Raw genomic sequence first — 23592 nt, 5'->3', positions numbered from 1 at the left:
TATTCCGTTCTTCGGAATGCCACCAAGAAAGATCATTGTTAACTCCAACAGTTCTCGTTAATCATCTCTCTGCTGTTTTTGTGTTGAAAGATAGAGTTCAACAAATCCAAGAATGGTAAAACGGACATCATCAGGCACTTCATTATTACCAGTTGTATAAACGATCTTGTCGAGTTTCGTCCAGGCTTTTCTAAATCTTTTGAAAAGCGCCATGTCCAAGGAAGAAGTTGCACCCATCAGTGACTCAAAACAGCTCCTCAAATATGTGGTGGCGGCAAGAGAGGTACAATAGGTCACAATTGAACAATTTTCCTAGGTTTGTACAGGCACCATTTACTCGACCTGTGTTGCTTGCTGTCGTATCACAGCAAATTACCTGAATTTTATAGGTTAAACCTCACATCCCCACTGCTTGATAAGCGGCCATAGCTTGCTCGTCACCTAAAGATGTTTGGATTTCAAGGGACTCCCAACAATTGGTCCTTGCCTTGAAAAGTTACTATCATTGTCAGTCTTTCTAGCTTTTCAACACTAGTGAGTGCTGGGAGCAGCTTTCCATCCCAGTGTAGCACTAATTCTTAGCAATCATTTAGGTTAAAGTTTTGCTGAATTTCTGAGTGTCTTGCTTCTCTAATTTTTTTCTAAGGCGTTGAAAAGAAGTGCAACTTATCACTAGGTTTTCAGTATCACATCCAAAAGCTTCTGCAGTAGCCATTAATGTGTAAATCTCATTTCTGTCAGTAATTTTGCACCTATCAAAAACTTCTGCGAGACGGGGAGTGAAAAATGGCAATGTACCTCGAATTGTTGGAACTTTTGCTGCTGTTCCTGTTGTTGATATTTGCTGAACAATGGCAGGTGAACTTTCACTGTCAATGTCTTCACTGCTTGATGCTAAATAATCAGTTTTTGATGTAGAAAGCTCATGAGTACCAAAATGTTGTTCCATTTCTTCATAAGTCCTTTTTCTCCTGGCAGTTTCCATTGCAGTGCCGGTGCGGGGCAACCTTTGCATGTCAACCAGCACTGTTAAAGTTTCACTCTATTTTTTATATATCATTGGGAAAAACAAGTCAATATAATACACTTATATAAGTAATTTTTATTTGAAGAAAATGAAATTGATGCCACTAATTTATTTTGTAAGCATTAGAAATGAAAATATTTCAATTGCATAAATATATAAAACCCCTTTTAAATTTATCACAAAATTTGATTTGTTATTGTTGTTGGTATTTTTTATAAAATATTTATTATGACATATTTTTTACATACACTTTTAACTAAAAGAATTACATGTTGTTATAATTTAAAAGTTTTGAAGTTTCTTGTTTCAAAATCTGAAACGTGTTTTATTTTATTAAGGGCTCTTGTGCTTTATATATTGTAAGACAATTAATTTTCAATCAATCAATTGAGAAAAGATATTTCAATCACGTGACAGTTTGCAAATAGTTTAAAACTAATCTTAAGTAAATATGAGCAAACAATGTTAATAATAAAAATAAGAATAAGTTAACATTTATTACAATAATAAGATAATTGAATAATAATAACAAATCATTATTCATTTCAAAAAATAAATGACTGCATAAACATAGACATGGAATTTATACTTATAAAGTCAAGAGTTGAAGGTTTAAAAAAAAAAAATTATATCGAAAAACGGAAATGGAAAGCCACGTCAGCCATAACAAAATTAAAGTGTGAAAACAACAAACAACTCTAAAAGACAAGGAAATTAAATGAAATTAATTACAAATTTAAATATCAAAATACAATAAATATTAATATGTATTATATCTACTAAATTATACTCTAAAGTATAATTTAGTAGAACAAAATATCGGAATGCGTTATAAATGATTATAGTCAAATAGAATTATAGAATTTATTAGACGATAATAAAACAAACATAATTTATAACTACAATAGAAGATAAAATACTAAAAGATTCAGTTTGAAAGATAAAATACTAAAAGATTCAATTTATATACCAGAAAAAAAATGTGTAGTAGAACGCTTTTATCTCTTTTTAAATAACTTCAGCTCAAAATTGCTGTCTTAAGTACCTGTACAAAGTAAAACCTCTGTAATAAATTCTATTTTTGTTTCATAAGGTTTTATGTTAAAAAAGCTTGTAATAAATATGATCTATTAAATAATTGAAAAATATTGTCTTTTAATTCAACTTAAAGAACGTCTGCTGAATTAAAAGGCCACAATAAAGAATTCAAAAAGTTTTTTTTTCCATTCTGTGAAAGTTTAACCTTTATTTAAAAATCAAACTTTAAATTTTGATTTATTAGGCTTTTTTACGACTTTTTGGCTTTTTTACGGCTTTTTTGGTTTTTTTAGACTTTTTTACGACTTTTTGGCATAGTTGAAAACTCTGAAAACCGACTTTTAGTTTTATTAGAATAGTTGCTAGTTATTGAAGTGGCATGTTATTTTTATATTTGAACATAAAAGTTAGAATCTAATGCAAGTTAAATTTTTCCATGTTTAAAAATCTCATATTTTTGTCACATTTATTCATTCTACTGATTGATTATTCATTCAACTGATAGATTATTCATTCTACTGATGGATTATTATTATTTAGATAATGAGTTGCTTTATACGCTTAGTTTTGCACACTTAGTAATTTAATTAATTTTGTTTTATGTGTATAAGTCCATACTATATATGCATATGGACTAAAATAAAGTTTTTTTTGTGTACTAGAATCAAGAAGTGATCGAGATTTATTTAAAATTTATATAATAAGTGGGATCTGAATCAGAAACTCAAAAAACCTTTCGAATGTTATATTGAATGTTTTCAAAAAATCTGATGGTTATAAAGAAACTATTAATTTTAAACAACAATCTTCAAAATTCTTCAAGATCTTCTTCAAGATCTTCTTCAAGATCTTCTTCAAGATCTTCTTCAAGATCTTCTTCAAGATCTTCTTCAAGATCTTCTTCAAGATCTTCTTCAAGATCTTCTTCAAGATCTTCTTCAAGATCTTCTTCAAGATCTTCTTCAAGATCTTCTTCAAGATCTTCTTCAAGATCTTCTTCAAGATCTTCTTCAAGATCTTCTTCAAGATCTTCTTCAAGATCTTCTTCAAGATCTTCTTCAAGATCTTCTTCAAGATCCTCTTCAAGATCTTCTTCAAGATTTTCTTCAAGATCATCTTCAAGATCATCTTCAAGATCTTCTTCAAGATCTTCTTCAAGATCTTCTTCAAGATCTTCTTTTAAGTACCATGTTAATACTTTTAAATTGATTATTGGTTTTTAACTTTAAAAATGAATGAAATGAATTTAAGTTTAAAATCATTTCCAAATGGGTTGGTTACTGCTCGCATAAAATTATAAAATGAAAGTTACCCGTCGTTTGCTAATGCTGCACGAGGGGTAACCAACGGTTGGGTATCCGAGAACTCGGATACCAGTCGACGGCCTCACTCAGCAACAACAGTTAAAACGATTGTTGAAACTTATTTTTTCGTGAACTATTGGGCAGTTTTTCTTCAAGTTTTTATTACACTTTTGCCGAGCCGTTTATAAACACTGTTTTTTTAATTAATTATTTCTAAAAAAGGTTTTTGTTTCTAAAAGAATTTTATTGGGTTGGTCAGAGTTATTAGGCTTTTATTTTGATAATACTACTGTAATACGCAGAGGTAAATTTAAGAATTTAGACCCCATAGGCTAAAGTTTCAATGGCGTCCCTAGCTTCCATTCTGTGTGAATGATTGTTTTCCTGGAACTGGTTTATGATGATGCATCCCAGTACTGGGTAGAGGATCAAAGTTGATATAAAAATTTATTTGACCAATTATAGTTGGGTAACCTATATATGTAAAATTATGCTATGTAACTAAATTTTAATGCTTGAAACTTTTGTTCAAGTTTTTCATAATTTTATATTAATAATAATTCCACACATGGTAAAGCAATTAAAAACATAATTTATATTGACTAAACATGAACTTTCATGTTAATTTTTGAGTTGTTTTATACTGATGCCATACTGACGGTATAATTATAATAGACACTAGATCTTATCCGATCAAAAAAATTTATTATGGAAAATAGACTTTATAGATTAATTCAGAAAAAAACAAGTTTTTTATATATACTTTGATGATTGTTCAATTTAATCACGATTTTTAAAGGCAAAAAAAAAAAAATAAAAACATTAATCTACTCTATTTGCTGAAGGTTAACGATTCCTAACGTTTAACGATTCTCTAAGAAGAGTTAAAGTTTAATGATTCTCTAATAAGTGTTAAAGTGTCAATTAAAAATAGTTATCTGAACATTTGTTTTGTCAAACTTAGTGATAAATAAAAAAAAATTTTAAGCAATACACTAAGGTATATTTTTGTTAAATAACCAGTCGCCACTAATAATCGACTGTTGTCATTACAAAATAGTTGTCGACTGTGTAGCTCGGCAACTATTGCGTATATAATTATATTGACCATTTAATCAAGCATTTTATTATGTACTTATTTACCTTTAGCATAAAAACACTTTTTTTTCTGGTTTGCATGATTATATGATATTTATCTGGTTTATATGATAATACTGAAAATTTTTAATATTTTGAACAATTAACATCAACAACATAAGTTAACATGACGTTACTAATTTTGAACTCCAATAAACTTTCCGAGTGTCACACTCCAGGACCTCTTCCCCCCCCCCCCCACCTGTATGCAAAAGAAGGGGGATCTCCGCATTTAAAACAATTTTAGAGGATCATGGAAATCGTCCAAAATCTTAAGAAGTAAACTATAGACTAATAATAGCTTTTTGCAAGATAATATCAGATAAGATCTAATAAGTTAGAAACAATTTAAGAGTCGTACGTTGAGGTAACAGCAGAATTAGCAAAAAAGACCTTGTCCCAAACTTTGGTGTAAATCTGACGTAGTCACAAGCAAAACATGTTTAAGTAGTGAATAGCCAAAAAAAGATTCCATACATTTAGAAGTGGATGATATTCGTTTTTGACTCATTAATAGTTTAGATTTAATAGTTTACTCATTTTATACCCTTGCTAAACTTAATGGACAGTAAACATTTATTAATAAATTAGTTGGAAAACCTCACAGTCAAATGACAGTGGAATTTAATTTTTAACATAAGGGTTTGAAGGCTTGTTTTTATGTTTAACTTGCAATGTTTTGAGCATTTTGCAAGCTTATAGAAAACATACTTTCTAAACCGGAAATGTTTTACTTAAAAACATTTTATACAAAATAATCAAAAAGCTAACGGCGCCTTCAAAAGATTGTTGTAAAATGGAGCTCAATTTCAGTTTAACTTTTTTTAACTATTAAAATATAAAAGTTCAAGTGCGTTACATTTTTAAAAAATTTATTTTTTACTTTTATTTCAAACACGCACCAGAAAGCATAACGATCTTGTTACAGAGCAACGCAGAAGACCATTTAACAAAAAAGTTAACACCGGCTTTCCTACAGACATCATAAATATGGCAGGAGCAGACATGAAAGCTTGGACCTCTTTATATTAAAGCAATTATTCTAACACTACGGCTATGGTTGCTTTACATTATGGGAGAATGCGTAAAAAAGTAATAATTTGAGAATGTGTAATAGGTAGCTGAGATGTCATTAAGGTTGTTGAAAATTTCTTTGAAGAAAATTTTGTGAAAAATAATTGTAAACTATTTAATCTCTGATAAATAAATAATGACTATATATATATTATTAGAACGAATTATGTACAACCGACTTTATAACTATTTGATGTTAAACAGTTTGCTGTACAGTAAACAATTTGGGTTTAAAAAAGATAATTCAACTAACCATGCGGTAATCGAACTGATTAATCATGTATCAGATGCATTCAATAATGACTATTTTACCTTTGGAGTTTTATTGATCTGTCAAAAGCTCTTGACACCATAAGATACTTAAAAAACCATAAGATACTTAAAAACTGGAACTCAATGGAGTAAAAAAATAAAAACTTACTTTGGTTTGAAGATTAACTGGCGAACAGATCACAATGTATTATTTATAAAAAAATTAAAAAGGAAAAACACATCACATGTGTTGTGATCCAAGGTTCAATCTTAGGACCATTATTATTCTAATTGTATATCAATGATTTATACTTGGCATCAAATATTTTAAATGTTATATTGTTTGCAGACGACTCCATCTTTTTTATTCCAACAAAAACATAAAAGTTCTCTCTTTAATATATTTAATGAAGAACTATTAAAAATAAACGAGTGGTTTACAAGTAATAGGCTTTCGTTAAATGTAGAAAAAACTAAATTTATTTTATTCCCTAAACCTAGTAAAGGTGATGATGTTCGTCTAAAATTACCTAATCTTTTAATCAATAAAACATTTAATAAAAGGGAACCAATCGTTAATTTTTTAGGAGTAACACTAGATGAAAATTTGTCATGGAAACCACATATAAAATACATAGAAAATAAAATGTCAATAAATATTTCCATATTATATAAAACTAAACCATATCTTAACACTGCTTCCTTGAAAAGAATATACTTTTCACTTATTCATAGTTTTATCTCTTACTGTAATATTGTATGAGGTAGTGCTAGTTATAGTAAATTTAAAAACTTTATAGTAAGCAAAAACACGCATGCAAGATTGTATTTGGTGCACACAGAAGTTTTCATTGCGAACCTCCTTTAAGAAAGCTTGGTGCCCTATGTATCTATAAACTTAATATACATCAAGTTCTACAATTCATGTTTCAAATAAAACATGGCCTTTCTCCTATTGTATTTCAGCCTTACTATTAGTGAAATCTCTCACAAGTATCCTACTAAATTTTCAATTAACAACTTTATTGTACCAAAAACTAATTTAAAACTAAGTTCTTAACAAATCCAATACCGTGGACTGTTTCTATGGAAACACTTTTCAAAATTTATTACAAAAAATAAATTATATTCAAAACATCTCTTTGGAACAATTCAGGAAAGAATATGAGTCTCTTATTACAAAATGACTTTGATTAAAAATATCTCTTTTAAAATAAATACAAAAATAATATAAACTAAAAAAATAGTTATTGGCACTGCTTCTCTTTTGTTGCAGTTTTATTTTTATTAAATTTTTTGTTAAAAAACTTAAATACATTAATATTGTTGTTAATCTTTGATATATTGCGTTATATTTTAACGCTAATATTTATATTATATTGATATTTATATTTTAACTAACGTGTGTAAAATTCTTATTATGTACTTAGCTACTTTTCATTTTTGTATATAAACTGACGAGTTTTTCAATGTAAATAGGGCTCGATGATAAGACAGTTTATGTCTTTTGCTTGCTCCAGCTCTCTTATTTATTAACACGATAATAATAATAACAGTAATAGTAATAATAATAATAATAATAATATATATATATATATATATATATATATATATATATATATATATATATATATATATATATATATATATATTCTAATCATTTTGTAAAATTTCGATTGCAAAACCATTTAAAATTTAAGCCTAGAAATCAATTTGATACACGTCACTTGTGATAATTACAATCGATTCATTGGAAGACGTAGATGCGTAGATGTGCGCCATGTTATTATAAGACTTAAGTGATATAAGTATTATAGCCAAACGAGGGCCATATGTGGTTAGCACGTAAGTGTTAAAAATATCATAGCCACGCAAGGCGAACATTTACGCCATTCCATAAATTAAGCGTGACTATTATTTAACAACGCATGAGGCCCCCTCTAACTTTTTTGTCAGGTTATCAAGATATTATATAAATTAGTTATTGCCACGTTTATTGAACCAGATTTGTTAATATTTTTAGCAAACTCGAGTGTTTTCCGGGTTAGAGTAATTATACTATAAGAACATTATAGTATGAAATACTGCAATTTATAACAAGTTTTTACAATATCATTAGCAAAATACGTAAAAAAAAAAAATTTTCGATATATAACTTTTATCATTTTTTAACTTTTATTTAATTAAAACTAATAAAAGTAAATAACAACAATGGTAGCTAAAATAAAAGTAATATATTATAAATATTTAGTAATAATATATAATAACCTGAAATGTACAAATACAATATAAATAAAAGAGTAATTTAAAAAGAACGTACAGCTTTTTGTAATAACTTTTTTTTAAATTATAAAGAAGAATAGTTAATCCATTGAAGAATCTTTCATCGTCAAATGCTTTTTTTGTAGTTAAATCATTTTTACGTCATTAGGCAAGAGTTTTTTTTACAAACACATTTTTTAATTAGTAAAACTTTAGCGAACTGGTGCTTTTTCTTTCGTTCTGGGCAATATATAGGTATTTTGATGAGTTCAAAATCTTCCGGCATACATTGCTTACAATTTTCTAGAGTTAAGCGAGACATTTTTTTGTTTGTTATATTATAATATGGAATAATAAAAGATCCACATTGACCAAAACAGAAGTTGTTTGCAACATATTTTCCTTCACAGCCGTTTTTTGTAACAGTTTGATTAAATGGAAAAACGCCACATTCATCTTTCATGTAGCCATGATCAATATCTTTTACAGATGATCTACCTTGATTTACAGAAGGCGCTCTATGATTATCTTTAGTAACACTTTTTTGGCTTTCCTCTAAATTTAATGGAGCAACTCTTAGAAAAAATAAAGTAAACAGAATAATTTCCACACAGATTTTCATTTTTCTTTCTAAAAACATCTTCTTTCTTAAAATTTTTTTTATCCGAATAATTTCTGCATCCTTTTTATTTTTTAAAAAACTTTTAATTTGTCAGGAAAATGTTTGAACTGTTTAAACCAATAGAAATCATTTTAGAGTTATTTCAGCCTACAAAAATAGCCTACTAAAGTGACAGGATGTGTTTGTAATCGAATTGAGGGAGTTCTTCCGACTACGAGATAAGTTAAAGGCATAGTGGGATATATTTAAATTAAAAACATAATGGCAACACATAAGAATTTTAGTTCAAAAAACAAAGAAAACCACTTTGATCTCAAACTCTTAAAGTCATCAATCATATTTAAAGAGATAAAGAGAAGAGATAAAGTATCTCTTCATCGCATCGTCGAATACGTAACTTATCTGATGTTTTGAGTATGATGAAATGATATATTTAAAGATAAGTATTAAATTCAATTTATTAAATATTTCATGAATACCAAGTTATTAATTTGAAACAATATAAATATAAAAATATGTTTTCGTATTTTTAAAAATATTCTTTCTTTTAATACCTGTTTAAACATGCTGAAATAAAAATTTAGGTAAAAAAAAATGAAGATATTAAATATAGGTAAAAAATAAATGTGAAATTTGATTTATTATATTTTGATTGGTGAAAACGTTAATGGAAATAAAGAAGTTCCGCGTTGTATTGAACTATTTGTTAATAAGAACAAAGGAATTAAGTTCAACCTTTTTGCTTCAAAAATAAAAACAAAAATTTCAAAAAATTTAAAAAGCTGTGCGGAGTTATAAGTCAGATTTTTCCATTATGGGATTTAACAAACTAGTTTTCAGTTTGTTAAAAAACTTGTCTTCCTTGGATCTTCCTTGAATCAAATTAAATCTTCCTCCGATCAATTTACCGGAAACCAATAAACCAAATAGAGTCAGTTGTTTCTCTAAGCAGTGCTGACGAAAAGCATGAATCTATTTTAACTTGTATTTTTAACCGTTGCTTAAATATGTTAATTAAAATATCAATGAATTAATTGAACCTGTCATTTTAATAAGGACACAAGTTCGTTAGTTAAAACTTTTAATTTAAAGTTTAAATTAAAAATATCTGTTGATATTTGTTTGTTTTTTTCATAATAAATAAAACTCACTGAAATTATTTGTTTTTTATTTATCAACGTCTAAGTTTAGTTTCTTTAGCACCATAAATATTTAAAAAAGAAAAAAAAAAGAAACAAAACGATATGATATAACGATATAACAAACGATATAAGGCTCAGTTTTAACACGGTATTTCTAAATTTTCAAAAGATTACAACCATTTATTATTTTGTTGGGATTGACATAAAAAAGGAGGGGGGCGTCAAACCACCTAATTTTTATTTTAAGAAGAATTTATGGTTTATTGAAAAATTGTTTTTGCTCTGTAAAAACTGTAACCAAAATACAAAATCTAAGAGTTTGAAATTGAGTTGAAACAAAACTAAATAAAAACAACGTTAAAAAAATTAATAGTTATTTTTTTGTTGTTTTTATTTTGAAAGTTTTAAAATATTGAATACCATTCATAGAAATAAAAAATTTGTTTTGGTTGCCACATTCATTTATTTAACATGAAAAAATCTTTAACTGAAAAGTGATTCGATTTTTGTTGCGATAATTCACAATTACTGAACACATGTTTAACAGTGGCGTAACTTATATTTGCAGGTACCCATGCAAAATTTTCAAAAGGACCCCACTTATAATAAATAACTTATTAAAAAAAAACTAACGAAAAAAAATGGAATAAATGGTCCCCTGAACCCTTTTGTAAATAGGAGTTTATGCCGATAGGGACTCATAGATGCATCAAAAAAATTATTTTTATTAATCTATTGATCTGAACAGTAATTTTTTTATACACCTTTGATACAAAATATTCTGAATATATTAAATTGTTTCAATTATTCGTTTCGATACAGAAGTGTTTTAGAATGTTGTTCGTTATTAAGTGTTATTGATATGTTACTTTTAATTATTCAATCAATGTTTTTTTTTCACTGTTTTATAAGTAGTAAAAAAAATTCCAAGATTTATTTTCCTTTGGGTTTAATTTGAGGTTATAAAACTTTTGAATGACAAATATATAACAACGTGTGACTAATTGTATAAATGAAATAAATGTGACTAAGACTTTTGATATCAATCTGGTCCATATTATTTGATCTTACAGGGAATGTATCTTTTCCGAAGTACGAAAATTCAAACAAGCCATTCAGTTTATATAATGTTTGATGGTATCTTTAGTATAGTGTTATATGTTACATATTATAAGAGAAAACAATCACGTGTTCTCAAAGCTTGTTTACAGACTAAGAAATTGGACTGAAAATACTTTCATAGGCTGCATTGGGTGAAAATTCCTCAGGATCTCACAAGCCAACGCTTTCTCAAAATTTCATTAACCAATACTTTGGTTGATGAAATTTTGAGAATTTCATTAACCAATAAATTCTCAGTATTTGACCAGAAATTTCTCAGACTCTAACTGGTTTCTATAGTTTCTCAGGCTCCCATTGACAAACAGTTCTACTTAAAATAAAATACTTTTTAAGGTAACTCAGATGAGTTTGTATTTTTACCCCAAACGCCAAATTTAATTTTTAAAGATTGGTATGCTCACCTGAGACTTAAATTATTTTTTTTAGCAAATTTTAACTTAAAATTTCATTTTGAAATTAACAACTACTTACAAAGAAAGTAATAGTTAGGCAACTTCACCGTCTCACTAACACTATATAAATATCAATATATTTTTATCATAATTTTTCATAATTTGAACTTTAAATTTTAAAAAAGAAGAAAATTTAGTAATTATTGTAATGAAAAGAGCATCCATTGTGATAATGACACAGCCAGTATTTATTTTAATCTAAATTCATTAAAAAGCTTCTAATGTATGAACTAAATCACAGTTTCAAAGTAATCTGTTTTACAGAGGCCTATTCTAAATATGACGAACATAGTTTATAATTTGAGTTAAAAGATTACGCCTAAATTCATTAACCACGAAATTACCGTACTGGTGGAGGCGTTTGTAATTTTACCAATAATTCCATTAATTTTATACCATGTATCAACCTTATGTATTAATGAAAAAGATTTTGAGAGGTTTGTGCATATAAATTATTGACCAAAGTTCTAAAAACATATTTGTTAATGCTATTTATTTAGAAACAGCAGGTAAAAAATTTTAAACCTTGCTTACGCACCTTTTTAAGGAAAATTAATAAACACAAAAACATGTTTACTTTGTCGGTGACCTAAATAATAATCTTTTGAACCATACGTTGAATAATAGTGTTAAATATTTTTTAAATACTTTTTTCCAAAATAATCTCATTCCAACATTTACCAACAAAGATTTTAGTACAAGCTTTATAAAGATTCCGAATCATTTTCCGACATTTCTTATTTCAAGTAGTATAATACTTAACAATGTTTTCTCAAAAAGTATTATATTCAAGTGACAGATTAATAAAAACTCCACTCAAGTATTTTGAAACCTTCTAAATCAACTGCGTTGATTGGGAGCTTGTTCTTCAATCACGTGATGCCAATACTCATGAATCAAAAAAACATTTTCTAATGTAATTATGTAAGCAATACAAGATGCAATTATGCTAGCAATACAAGAAACCGTTTCCAGTAAAAAAAAATTATATAAACGCAAAATCAATTCAATCGCCTTGGATAACAAAAAGTTGACTAAAATTGTTGAGGAAAAAACATAAGCTTTAATAATATAAAATGAAATAAAATATAAAAAACATATTTGAAAAAATCAAAAAAGTTACTAGAGAAATCCAATAGAAATGCGTAACAAACATGGAATGCAATTAAAGAGCTAATTGTTCAAAACAAATATAAAAATAACAGTAGTAAAACAAAATTTTAATTTACGATGAATTAGATAATGATAAAATGTTAATAGCTGAAAAATTGAACAATATTTTTATTGATGTTAGCTTTACCTTATCACGAAATATCATTTAATTTTTATCTAACAACTTTGATAAAAAAAAACGAATGAATCAAAACTAGATATAATAATTATATATCTGGATATAATTGATTTGCGGACAGTATTATTAAGTCTAAAAAATAATAAGAGCCCAGGTTCGGCTTAAAGTTAGCGTGAGGATAATAAAATTAGTGATATAACAATATAATTAAACCATCCTTATCTTAAATAAGGTAAAGTTCTGGATAACGTAAAAATTGCAATAGCCACTCCAAATTTTAAGGCTGGAGATGAGTTAGAATTCCCTTCTAATTACAGGCCTATATCTGTCTTATTTTGCTTCTCAAATAGCTTGATCGTATAATCTACAATAAACAGTATAATCATTTAATTGAAAGCAGTATATTGTGCAGTAAGAAATTTGGTTTCACAAAAAAGTTTGTTAAACATTTAATTAATCCATGTAATTAAAACTTTATAATATTTAGATTAATCAGTCCAAAGCTTTTGACATCGTATCGCACCATTTTAATAAAAAAACCGGAATAGAAGATACAAACTTACACTGCACAGTGGGCCAGAGTTGAGCAAAACCTCACAAAACCAGTTTTTATATTGAAGTAATTTCTTTGATATATTTTTTTCCCTACTGTCAATTTTGAGCTAAGTATATCAATTTAATACAAAAATCATATAAAAATGTAATAAGAGGCCTGCCAGACAATTTCACAACATTTTAATTTCTTAACGGTTTATATTAGTCCATTGACATCATACATTGAAATAAGAGGAAAAAATATGAAAATTTATTTTTATGCTTGCTTTTTTTCAAAGTGTTTTTCAATAAAACCCCTTTAAAATGCGCAACATTTTTTTAACACTTAACTTTACACAAGCTAAAAATCACTAGGGCGCACATGTGATCTACTTAAAATTACACTCTAATATATAGATAAAAAATTACAACCACATTTTCTGAGCTCAGCTGAGCGCAGTAGGTGCTAGGCTTTTTATTACAAATGATATCCAATTGTAGATTTTGCTTTAAAAAAACTGAAGGAGACGCTTAAAGAACAGTTTTAATCATTTAAGTCTTGTCAAAAATTTTTTTAAATAGCGGTTTTTAATGTTATTAAGTAAAGTTTTGAAACATTTTATGAAGGAAGATGGAACAAGTAAGAATTTGGAGGCTGGGAACAAATAAGCCCCAAAATTATAATCTCCTTCTCCCCCGCCTTTCACCCAAGCGAGAGGGCAACAAGTTGATTAAATATTTTCTGTACTATAAATATTTTATCAACTTGTTGTCTGTATATACTGTATATAAATTGTAAGTTTCATAGTATTATCTCTCAGCATTCAAAAATTATGGCCATATAAAATTTATAACCCCCTTAAATTGAGGAGGGGGGGATTAAATTTTAAATGATCATAACTTCTGAACGCTGAAAGATACTACTATGAAAACTTAAGATTAATGGATAATTATAAGTCTTGTTGAGAATAGTACAAAAAATATTTTATCAACTTGTTGCCCTCACGAATGGGGTGGGAGGTGAGGTAAAATTTTGGAGCTTATTTGCTCCCAGCCTCCGTTCATCGCAATTTTTTGCAAAGCATTATTATTGGACATATTATAAACATACGAATGTTTGGATTTTGTTCCATGTCGAGAAGTTAGCTATCTCATACACCAAAAAATGCTAGATCTCTAAAGAGAATATTTATTATTTGTATTTATGTATGCAAAAAGTTGTTGTTTATGTAAAAAGAAGAGTTTAGTTTAGTACAGAGAAATTAGCTTGTTTATGAGAATTTATGAAATTAGTTTGTTTATGAGAAAAAAAGATTTAATTTCTTGTTGTGTTGAAAGCGAGAAAACTACATCATTTATATATCACGCATATTTAATGAGTGTCTATACTAAATAACAAATAATTTAAGGTAACACTTTAAATTTCAGAAGAAAAAAATTTTTTAATAAAAACTTTATTTAAAAAATTTTTTAATTTAAGTTAAGGCTCTGCAAGGGAAAACTTTTGATCTTTTTGTTTTGTTTATTAGTGAAGTTTAGCGTTGCGTAATTTATAGACGATTCCAAAGGCATCTATTATAAAAATAACCCAGTTAACTGATTCCGTAATGCTGTAAAGATGGCCCATCTTTACACCGTTACAAATAAGTGGCCTAGGTAATTATATATTAGATGCTTTTGAGTAAATTATTTATAAATTAATTACTTCAACTCAACATCCTGGGTATTATTGCATAGATTTAACCCCAAAATTACCTAATAATTGCTTTGACAAACATTAAGAATATCCATGATTTACACATGATTTTCAATGTGTAAAATGCGAGAATATAGCGTAAGAAATATCTCATTACTTTAACTCTATCGCTGCCACAATCCAAACCCTCAGTCAATGTAAAATTATTTTTTGAATGATGATCCTAAATTAGTCGATGTGTGCAGCGTACTAACCTAACCCTACTTCCGCAGTTTATTCCCGCACTTTACCCGTTAAAAGTTTCCGCATTTTAACAATATCTAGTTATTGTTAATAGTTTGAGCAAATCTGAAAAACTGTCCGGATCTTTAATCACCGTTTTTGAATATTTTTTCCGTTGACAAAAAAAGCAAGCAGCAAATAATCACTTTAATAAAACAGCTCAATCATTGCAGCTTGCGCAACGCCATGACATCGTATTTCCCACTTAATAAAATTGTATAGTTTAAGAATAAATTTGACTATAAAAAATAAAAATTTACTTATTATTTAAAGTGCTAGTCAAGACTACTATTTAAGATTTAATTATATAATTTAATATTTTTTAAATTTATTTAAAAAAATAAAAAAATAATTATTTTTTTATTTTTCAGATTATAATCTGTCTAAAAGTAAGTTAGCATTTCTTAGTTACCTTAGTTACCTTAGTTATCATTGTAGAAATTGTTAATGAAGTTTTATTGTTTATATGTTTATATATATTATATCATAAGTTGTTATTGTTTATATGTTTATACATACATATTATTTTTTACAGTGATAACTTTTTAAGAAATTTTTCGAAAATTTAGGTCATCTGGGGCCCCTGATATTTTGTGCCCTCCCACGGCTGCGAGCCTATCGCTAAGCTGCTGCCCAAAATATGTGTTATGTATAATTGCTTTTTAATTTTTTTTTTTATATGTATATATTCTAAAGGTTCTTGATGAAAAAATTTCTCTGCGAGTTTTCTTCAACATAATTTTATTATAACTATTTTTTTTTTCAACGATGACAGCAAGTCCGCATGGTGATGCAACGATGACAGCAAGTCCGCATGGTGATGCAACGATGACAGCAAGTCCGCATGGTGATGCAACGATGACAGCAAGTCCTTATCAGCATGGTGATGCAACGGACTTGCATATATATTTTAAATGTATGTTTTAATAGTAACCACTTTGTACTATAAATCACAATTTTTAACTAAATTAATTATTTCAACCCACTGTCAAGCGCATATGCATAAAAATATGTAAAAAATATTTTAACTTTATTTAGGTATTGCATGTATGTGTGTGTTGATAACTTTTTGTGTGATTTTGTATATAAACTGGAGGCATATAAATATTGGTTTTTGAAAATATAGAAAAATTTTAGTTGTAAAAATAAAAAAACAATAAAAACTCGTTAGTTTGCACTTTTTTACATTGATACTTACTTTGGTTGATACTTTAGGTTTTGACTAGACAAGGGACAAATTTTAGTTTTCATTTTTCATTTTTCTGTTAAAACTTGTGGTTGGCTGTTATAAATAGGTTGACTAAACATAAATTAAATAATAATCCAATTATAGCTTCTTAAAGTATGACATAAAGCAAAATAAGCAAATCGACTCGCCATAGCTAAGCAACAAATATTTCAAATATTTTGCATTTGTCATTACTTATTATACAAAATAGATATATGAAAAAGAACGAAATTGGTGTCATTCAGTATTTAATTATTTTTTTCAAAACTGTCTTATTCTGACAGATAATAGGTCTTAATTAAAATACTTTATATTTTTGCAAATATCTATATAAGTCTCAGTTTCTACTTTATATTCAACATTTTTAATAGTTGAAAGATTTTTAAACAGAACAGAAAAAAGCACGGGACGTAAAAAAGAAGTCTTTTAAACGTCTTTCGAACGTTTTGGACGTCTTTTGAACGTTCAAAAGACATCTTTTTTAGGTTCCGTGCCCATAGGGAACTTAGTTGTAAATTTATGTAGAATGTAATATTAAACAAAATGTAAATTTTAAAAAAACCCTAACTCTACGTTACCGTCGTCTTTGCGTTTCTAAGTTCGCGTAAATGGCATGTAAATATTGTTTAATAGTTCCATTTTTTCAGCTTTCCTGATAGTTATTTGCTCTTCTGAATTGTTATATTATTTTAAAGGACCAGTATTCAAATATTAATTCAGAATTCATTCATATATTCAAATGCTATAACTTAAACGAATGATTAAGTTAATTAATTAACTCTTTGCATCCAACTGTTACGCACTGATTTCAGTTCATCAGCAGTTGAAGTAAAAAAAATGGATTAAGAATATTTGTATTGCATTATTTAAATGTATGTTTACAAATTTGGTGGTCCAAGTATGACTGGATTGAAAGGTTTTTTTGGAGATAAAAATTGATCAATAAAATCACTACCCAGCTAGCACACACATGTTGGTAAAGCGTTAGAATAGTCTTGTGGGCTGCGTTGACACAACACCGGTCGCAAACTTTGTTTTTATATTATTTTGGTTGCAAATGCAATATCACCTACAATAAAAAACCAACGTTGGCACAACCCTGTATTTGAATTGGCTCAGTAAAATATTTTAAGTTGATTCAACATTGCATTTTTTGTTTATCAAAATTAAATTTTAGCGTACTTGCCTCAGAAACAAAGAATCCGTTGTTCAAACCCCACGTCTGGGAAAGTTTTGCGACATTGGTTTGGAAGAAGGCGTGAACTCCCAATCAAATGCTCATCCGCGGTGCTCTGTAATAAGACCTAAAGGACTTCTTGGGGCACCTAAAGAAAAAAATTTCGTTTATGTAGTTGTTTTCTTTTATAAATATCAAATAACATTCATAGTAAATTAGATAAAATAGTGAAAAAAGTAAAGTCCTAAAATAGTTTGAAAATGTGATAAAATTAGAGATGAATTGAGATTTCTTACAAGTTTTTGCAAATTGGTAGCGCCACATAGGAAAACCTGGAGAATCAAATGTGGTTCTTAACCTGAAAGCGTAACAGTTTTAACATCGAAAAGATTTTGGATTGTTTTACGTTATTCAGTAAAAAAAATCTGGCTAAGAATTGGTCAAGTAATGATCTTATTGTTGAAAAGGCTCTATTTATCAACAACCTGCAGGAATATATATTAGATGTACTAGATGGACTACACCTTTTCAAGATGTAGTTTAAAATGTGAACGTTATAATTAAGACATTGTAATACGTAATTGAGAAACACAACATTTATTTCATCATTATGTTTTGTCAGAAAAGGTGGGTTTAACCCAAAAAAAATTGACCAAATCAAAGAAATGCTAACATATATAGAAAATGGTTGTCAACTGACACTGGTGGCCATCAACACAAACATGTTATCAATAAATATATTGTCAAGTGACACTAATGGCCATCAAAACAAATATGATATAACAATTTAATATAAGCGTCAGCACAACAACAAATGCCTCGATTACCTCAAAGACAGGCTGTTTTCATTAAAAAAAGTGCCTTGGAGAATACATAGAGCCTTCCACAATAAACATTAATGAAAACAAATAAAAAAATATGTTATATGTGATATCAAAAAAAGACCTAAACGGCTGTCAGATTCTAAAGATTTAAACACACATTTGCTTGAACTATATCAACAACATATGCTGTCATGATAGAAACTCGAAGAGGATTACTTGGTGCAGATTTATGAAAAGAGTTTATTTTTGGCTATGTTACACTAGAGGTTTACATTCGGCAATTCTTAAGATGATTTAATCATTGCATGTGATAATTTTTCTTGGTTCAATTGTTTGAAAAGGTGTTTGAAAATTTACCAGCTCAGTTTTTACGTTTAAGACCCAACAATCCAATGTAAAATCCGGTGGAAATAAACAACCGTTTAGGACGGACCTGCTTAGGGTAGATCTGTACCTCGAAGAGTTTCATTTTATAATAGATATTTGCAGAAAATACATTTATATAACACATTTACTATTATACATTTTAGCAACGAACTGATGTTAAACAAAAAGATCAAAGACATCAAAAACTACATTGAAATAGGAGGCATCTGGAATATGGAAGTGGCTTGTTGATGTGTTTCATAGAAGTGAAAATAGAAAAATCAAATACAAAAAATAAATACTGTCTTAAATATATTTGAAGAAAAATATTGTAAAACAAATTTGAAGTTTTCATTTGAAAATTTTTTTATTGATTTGTGGCAAAAATTGATTCGGAGGCTAAAACAATTTCAGAGAAAAAGAGATGCGCGCATTCGGTAATTATGAATTCTTGCGAGCAATATTTTAGATCATGTGTAAGTAAAAAAAAGTTTTGTTTATTGTATTTTTATGAATTCTGGGGAATTTCTTATTAGCGTATGCTGAGTTAGACTTATGGAAGGAAATTTGGAAAGAAGAGATCCCATCAACAAGAATTACCATTAAATAAATCTGATATATTTAAGTTCATGGATACGAGAAGCTTTTCCAATATTTTAGACACTTGCTTCAATACCAATCACAAAGTCTGACCGCAAAGGATCAATATTTACTATTTTAATGTTTTGATAAAAACTATAAACAATTATAAAAAGATTTATTCATAACTATCTTTCTATCTAGAAAGAACTACCTATCAAGCAAAAGAAAGAACTACCAATCAAGCAAAAGAAAGAACTACCTATCAAGCAAAAGAAAGAACTACCTATCAAGCAAAAGAAAGAACTACCTATCAAGCAAAAGAAAGAACTACCTATCAAGCAAAAGAAAGAACTACCTATCAAGCAAAAGAAATTCAAAAACAGACAGCTACTATTAGGTAAAATTATAAATACTTTTCTTAAACTGCTCATCAAGAAAGAGAATCTAGAAACAGAGAATTAATCTTAAGTAACATGACAGTTACAAATGGAGTGCAAAATATCGTAGCTAACGTTCTCATTGTTATACTTCGTTAAGTGAGTTGCGTAGTTTACGCTCTCATTGGTGCACTGCGTTAAGTGAGCTAGATAAGTATTGCATGTCTAATTTTTGAATTGCATAAAGTTCTGAATAGCCAAGACAACAACAAACAAATCTTTATCATGTTATTGGACATTTTTTTAAGAAAAAAAGTTTGACAAACAATTAAAATAGTCATAAATTATTTTTACATGACAAAGTATTTGATAAACTTTAATAGTGAATAAACCCTAGATCACTGAGGTTTGATAACAAGCTTTTGTGCATGAAACAGTACTTTTAGAGTTATTCGAACGGTTTAAAAACGGAGTTCTTTTCTTTTTAAAAATGAATTATTTCCTTGTTTGTTAATTTATTTGTATTTCCTATTTCTTCTAATTTAGTGCGTTTGTTACACTTTTAAATCTTTTATAAAGTGATAAAGTGATGCTTGTGTGCTTACCTTTTGCTTTACAAGCCAAATTTCTTTACAATCTTAAAAATCTTTACAGGTACTTAAAAAATGGTGTAACTTAATTAGATATAAGATATAAACAATCAAATAACAGGTAATATAGGAGAATAAGCGTTGTTCAATCAGTCGGATTAAAAACCTTTCATTCCAGCAACCATGTTAAGAATACATATGCCACTTTTAAAATTTACCAGAAATGAAAAAAGCGAAATTTTGTTAAGCCTTCAAAAAAAAATACATATATCATACGAAATATTTTATCTTACAAGATCATAATGTTTACTAATAATTTAAAGGTAATGAAGTTTTATGTTGATCGTTTGAATATGAAAGATCTAAATTACCATGGATACACGTCTTATAGTACTTTATTTTTCTATTACCTATAATCAGTTCTTCAAAACAGTGGTATTTAATCTTAAACTTAGAGCCACCTGGTATCACAATATAGATCCGCCTCTGAGAGCAAATGTTTATTCTTTAGTTTCTAAACTGTTTTTATTATCAAGATAAAAATCATTTTTGAGTCTCAAATATTTGCTTTATCTTTAACGTTTAAATCTTTCATAAATAACTCATTTACAACAAACTTATATTTAAATCTGTTATCAGCCATGCTATATTTAAACGTAGCTAGTGATTTTGAATCTAATAGTTCTCACTTTAACAGTACTGAGTTAAAGCTTAATAGTATTGAGTCAGGATTTATAATATTTGGACTAACGCTTATTAGTTTTATTACAACAGCTGCAAACATTTGTGTTTTCATTGCATATTTTAGAAATCAGAATCTTCAAACTCCTTCAAGCTGGTTGTTATTATCTTTAGCAGTAGCAGACACGTGGGTAGGTGCAGTTTCTATTAACTTTTTTACAGTTTATTTAGTCTATGAATATTGGCCGATGGATCGACTTGTATGTAACTTTTGGTTATCGACAGATTATTGGTGCAGTCATGCGAGTGTGATAAACTTACTTGTTATTTCAGTTGATAGATATCTGATGGTTAGAACTCCTTATACTTATAGGTTTATGCGAAATGGTGTTCGTCTGAAGTATGCCATATTTTTTGCATGGTTTGTGTCATTTATACTTTCAGTACCTTGGATAATATCATATCCGTATATAGTTGGTAAGCAAGAGGTTCCTAATAATATGTGCTATATTCAGTTTCTTAAACAGAGTGTCTTTATGACAATTTTCACCGCTTTATCGGCATATTATATTCCATTGTTAATTATGTTTGTCATGTATTTTCGGATATTTACTTTTCTGCGAAAGCGTAAACAAACTGCTAACAATCTGAAATGCCCAAATGTTTTAAACGAATCAGTTGCAAGTCCCTCTGGACACGTTTCTGTTTTGCAAAAAAACATTTCCTCTGTGGAAAATGATAAAAAGTTTTGTTTGACTTTTCAAGCCTTGCCAAAAATTAAGTATAAAAACCATAACAAAGCAAAAAAGTTGCTAATTTTGATTATCTTAGCATTTTCAATCACCTGGCTTCCTTATCATGTATTTGCAGTTATTTTTCCATTTTGTAAAAAATGTGTGACGGTTTCGTTATGGAAATTCGGATATTTGTTTTGTTATGTTAATTCGCTCATCAATCCTTTTTGTTACGCATTTGGAAATCGAAAATTTGCAAAAGGAATTAAATCTTTATTTTTAAACAAAAAATAATTTTTGTGTGAACGATTAATGTAAATCATTCTTCAATGTTTACACATCGTAAAAACGTATTATTATTGTTTATGTACCAAGCAACAATTATTAGTTAGTGATTTAGTTTTAAATCATTCAGCAAAAAAAAAAAAAGTTAAAACTAACGCGTACTTTTATTAAATAAGCTAAACGCGTATTTGATGATAACAATATGATAATAAAACGCGTATTAATACTTTTATTAAATACGCTAAACGCGTATTTAATAAAAGTAATATGCGCATGACTGCAAAAGCTTTGCGAAACTCGTTCAACTCATCGATATGTTTTTATTTTCTTATTGTTGTTTGTTTGTTTAAAATGCGTTTTATAAATATATAAAAGTGTCTAACTTTGAAATTTTAATAATGAAAATATATAAAAGTGTTTAACTTTGAAATTTTAATAATGAAAATATATTAAAGTGTTCAACATTAAAGTGTTAACAATGATAAAATGTTAAAAAACTAAAACTCTTGCACTATGATAAGCAAAAGACTAATTTCGCATATCCTTTTTGATAAAAAGAAAGTTTTATCGGACCAGGGCATTTTCCCCCATTCATTGGAAAATTACTCATTAAAAAAAAATTGAAAGAGACAAATCCAAAAGATTGAAAAATGAAGAATGATCAATTTACTAGTCTGTGTAGTTTCTACCATTAGGGAAGCTGAGGTAGTATATGGTATATACAAAACACGTACACAAAAGAAGCACCGTGAGGAATATAAGTATCTTTTTCTTTTTTAAAGAATTTCCTTAGATATTTTATATTTACAACAATTGTTTAAATCATTAAAAAAAACTTACTGAAACAAATACTTTGAAACATCATTACTTATTTTGAAACTTATTAAATGAATTGAAATGTAAATATTTCAATAATAAAATATTGAAATACATACATTTTGAAAACATTTAACTTTATATAATTTAACTTAAAAAAATCCAGGTTTACATTTTGACGATATTTTTAAATTAAAACTACTCACAATAAATACCAATTAAAATAGATTTTAAGAGAATAATTTTTATTTAAACAAAGCAGAAGTAATGCAAAAGTTTGAGTATAATTCCAATTATACATTACAAAAGAGTTATTGGCTGCAACATCCTTCTTTTAAGCTTATTATTGGCTGCAGCTTCTTTCTCCTAAGCTTTTTATTGGCGACAGAATCCTTCCGAAAGGCATATTATTGGCTACAGCACCCTTCTAATGGGGATATTATTGACTGCAGCGTCTTTCTGCTAAGCTTTCTATTACCTTATTAAGTATCTAATTTACTTTAAAAAAAACAAACATAATAGATTTAAATTACGCATAAATCGCACTTATAATAATGCTTTTTTGCTGTTATTGTTATTACAATTACCACACATCTACCATTTACAAGTGAAACACTGAACCTAAACTTGAGAAACACTTAAGCTAAGCACCATCGAAAAGTGATGCACTGAACTTTATCTCAACTTATTTCTCTCA

At 27.9% G+C, this 23592-nt stretch overlaps 3 protein-coding genes across 3 annotated transcripts; 1 reads left to right on the top strand and 2 right to left on the bottom strand.

The window, feature by feature from the left end:
- Nucleotides 1–2873: 2873 nt before the first annotated feature.
- On the bottom strand, nucleotides 2874–6498 carry LOC136085600 (glutamic acid-rich protein-like). The gene is made up of 2 exons (XM_065806922.1): nucleotides 6363–6498; nucleotides 2874–3262 (listed from the first exon to the last, which is right to left on the bottom strand). Exons 1-2 carry the CDS (start codon nucleotides 6496–6498, stop codon nucleotides 2874–2876), a joined length of 525 nt encoding a protein of 174 aa, XP_065662994.1.
- A 1753-nt stretch (nucleotides 6499–8251) lies between these two features.
- On the bottom strand, nucleotides 8252–8734 carry grm1 (Gremlin-like 1). The gene is given in 1 exon segment (NM_001300998.1): nucleotides 8252–8734. A coding segment is annotated over 1 exon segment (483 nt).
- Nucleotides 8735–20853: 12119 nt separating this feature from the next.
- On the top strand, nucleotides 20854–22716 carry LOC105846998 (muscarinic acetylcholine receptor M4). The gene has a single exon (XM_065806114.1). It carries the CDS (start codon nucleotides 21021–21023, stop codon nucleotides 22086–22088), a length of 1068 nt encoding a protein of 355 aa, XP_065662186.1. The 5' UTR covers nucleotides 20854–21020; the 3' UTR covers nucleotides 22089–22716.
- Nucleotides 22717–23592: the final 876 nt, after the last annotated feature.

Source organism: Hydra vulgaris, chromosome 09 (assembly GCF_038396675.1).
Source record: "Hydra vulgaris chromosome 09, alternate assembly HydraT2T_AEP".
Taxonomy (NCBI): Eukaryota; Metazoa; Cnidaria; class Hydrozoa; order Anthoathecata; family Hydridae; genus Hydra; species Hydra vulgaris.
The sequence above is the reverse complement of the archived record's forward strand: the minus strand, read 5'-3'. Positions and strand labels throughout refer to the sequence as shown.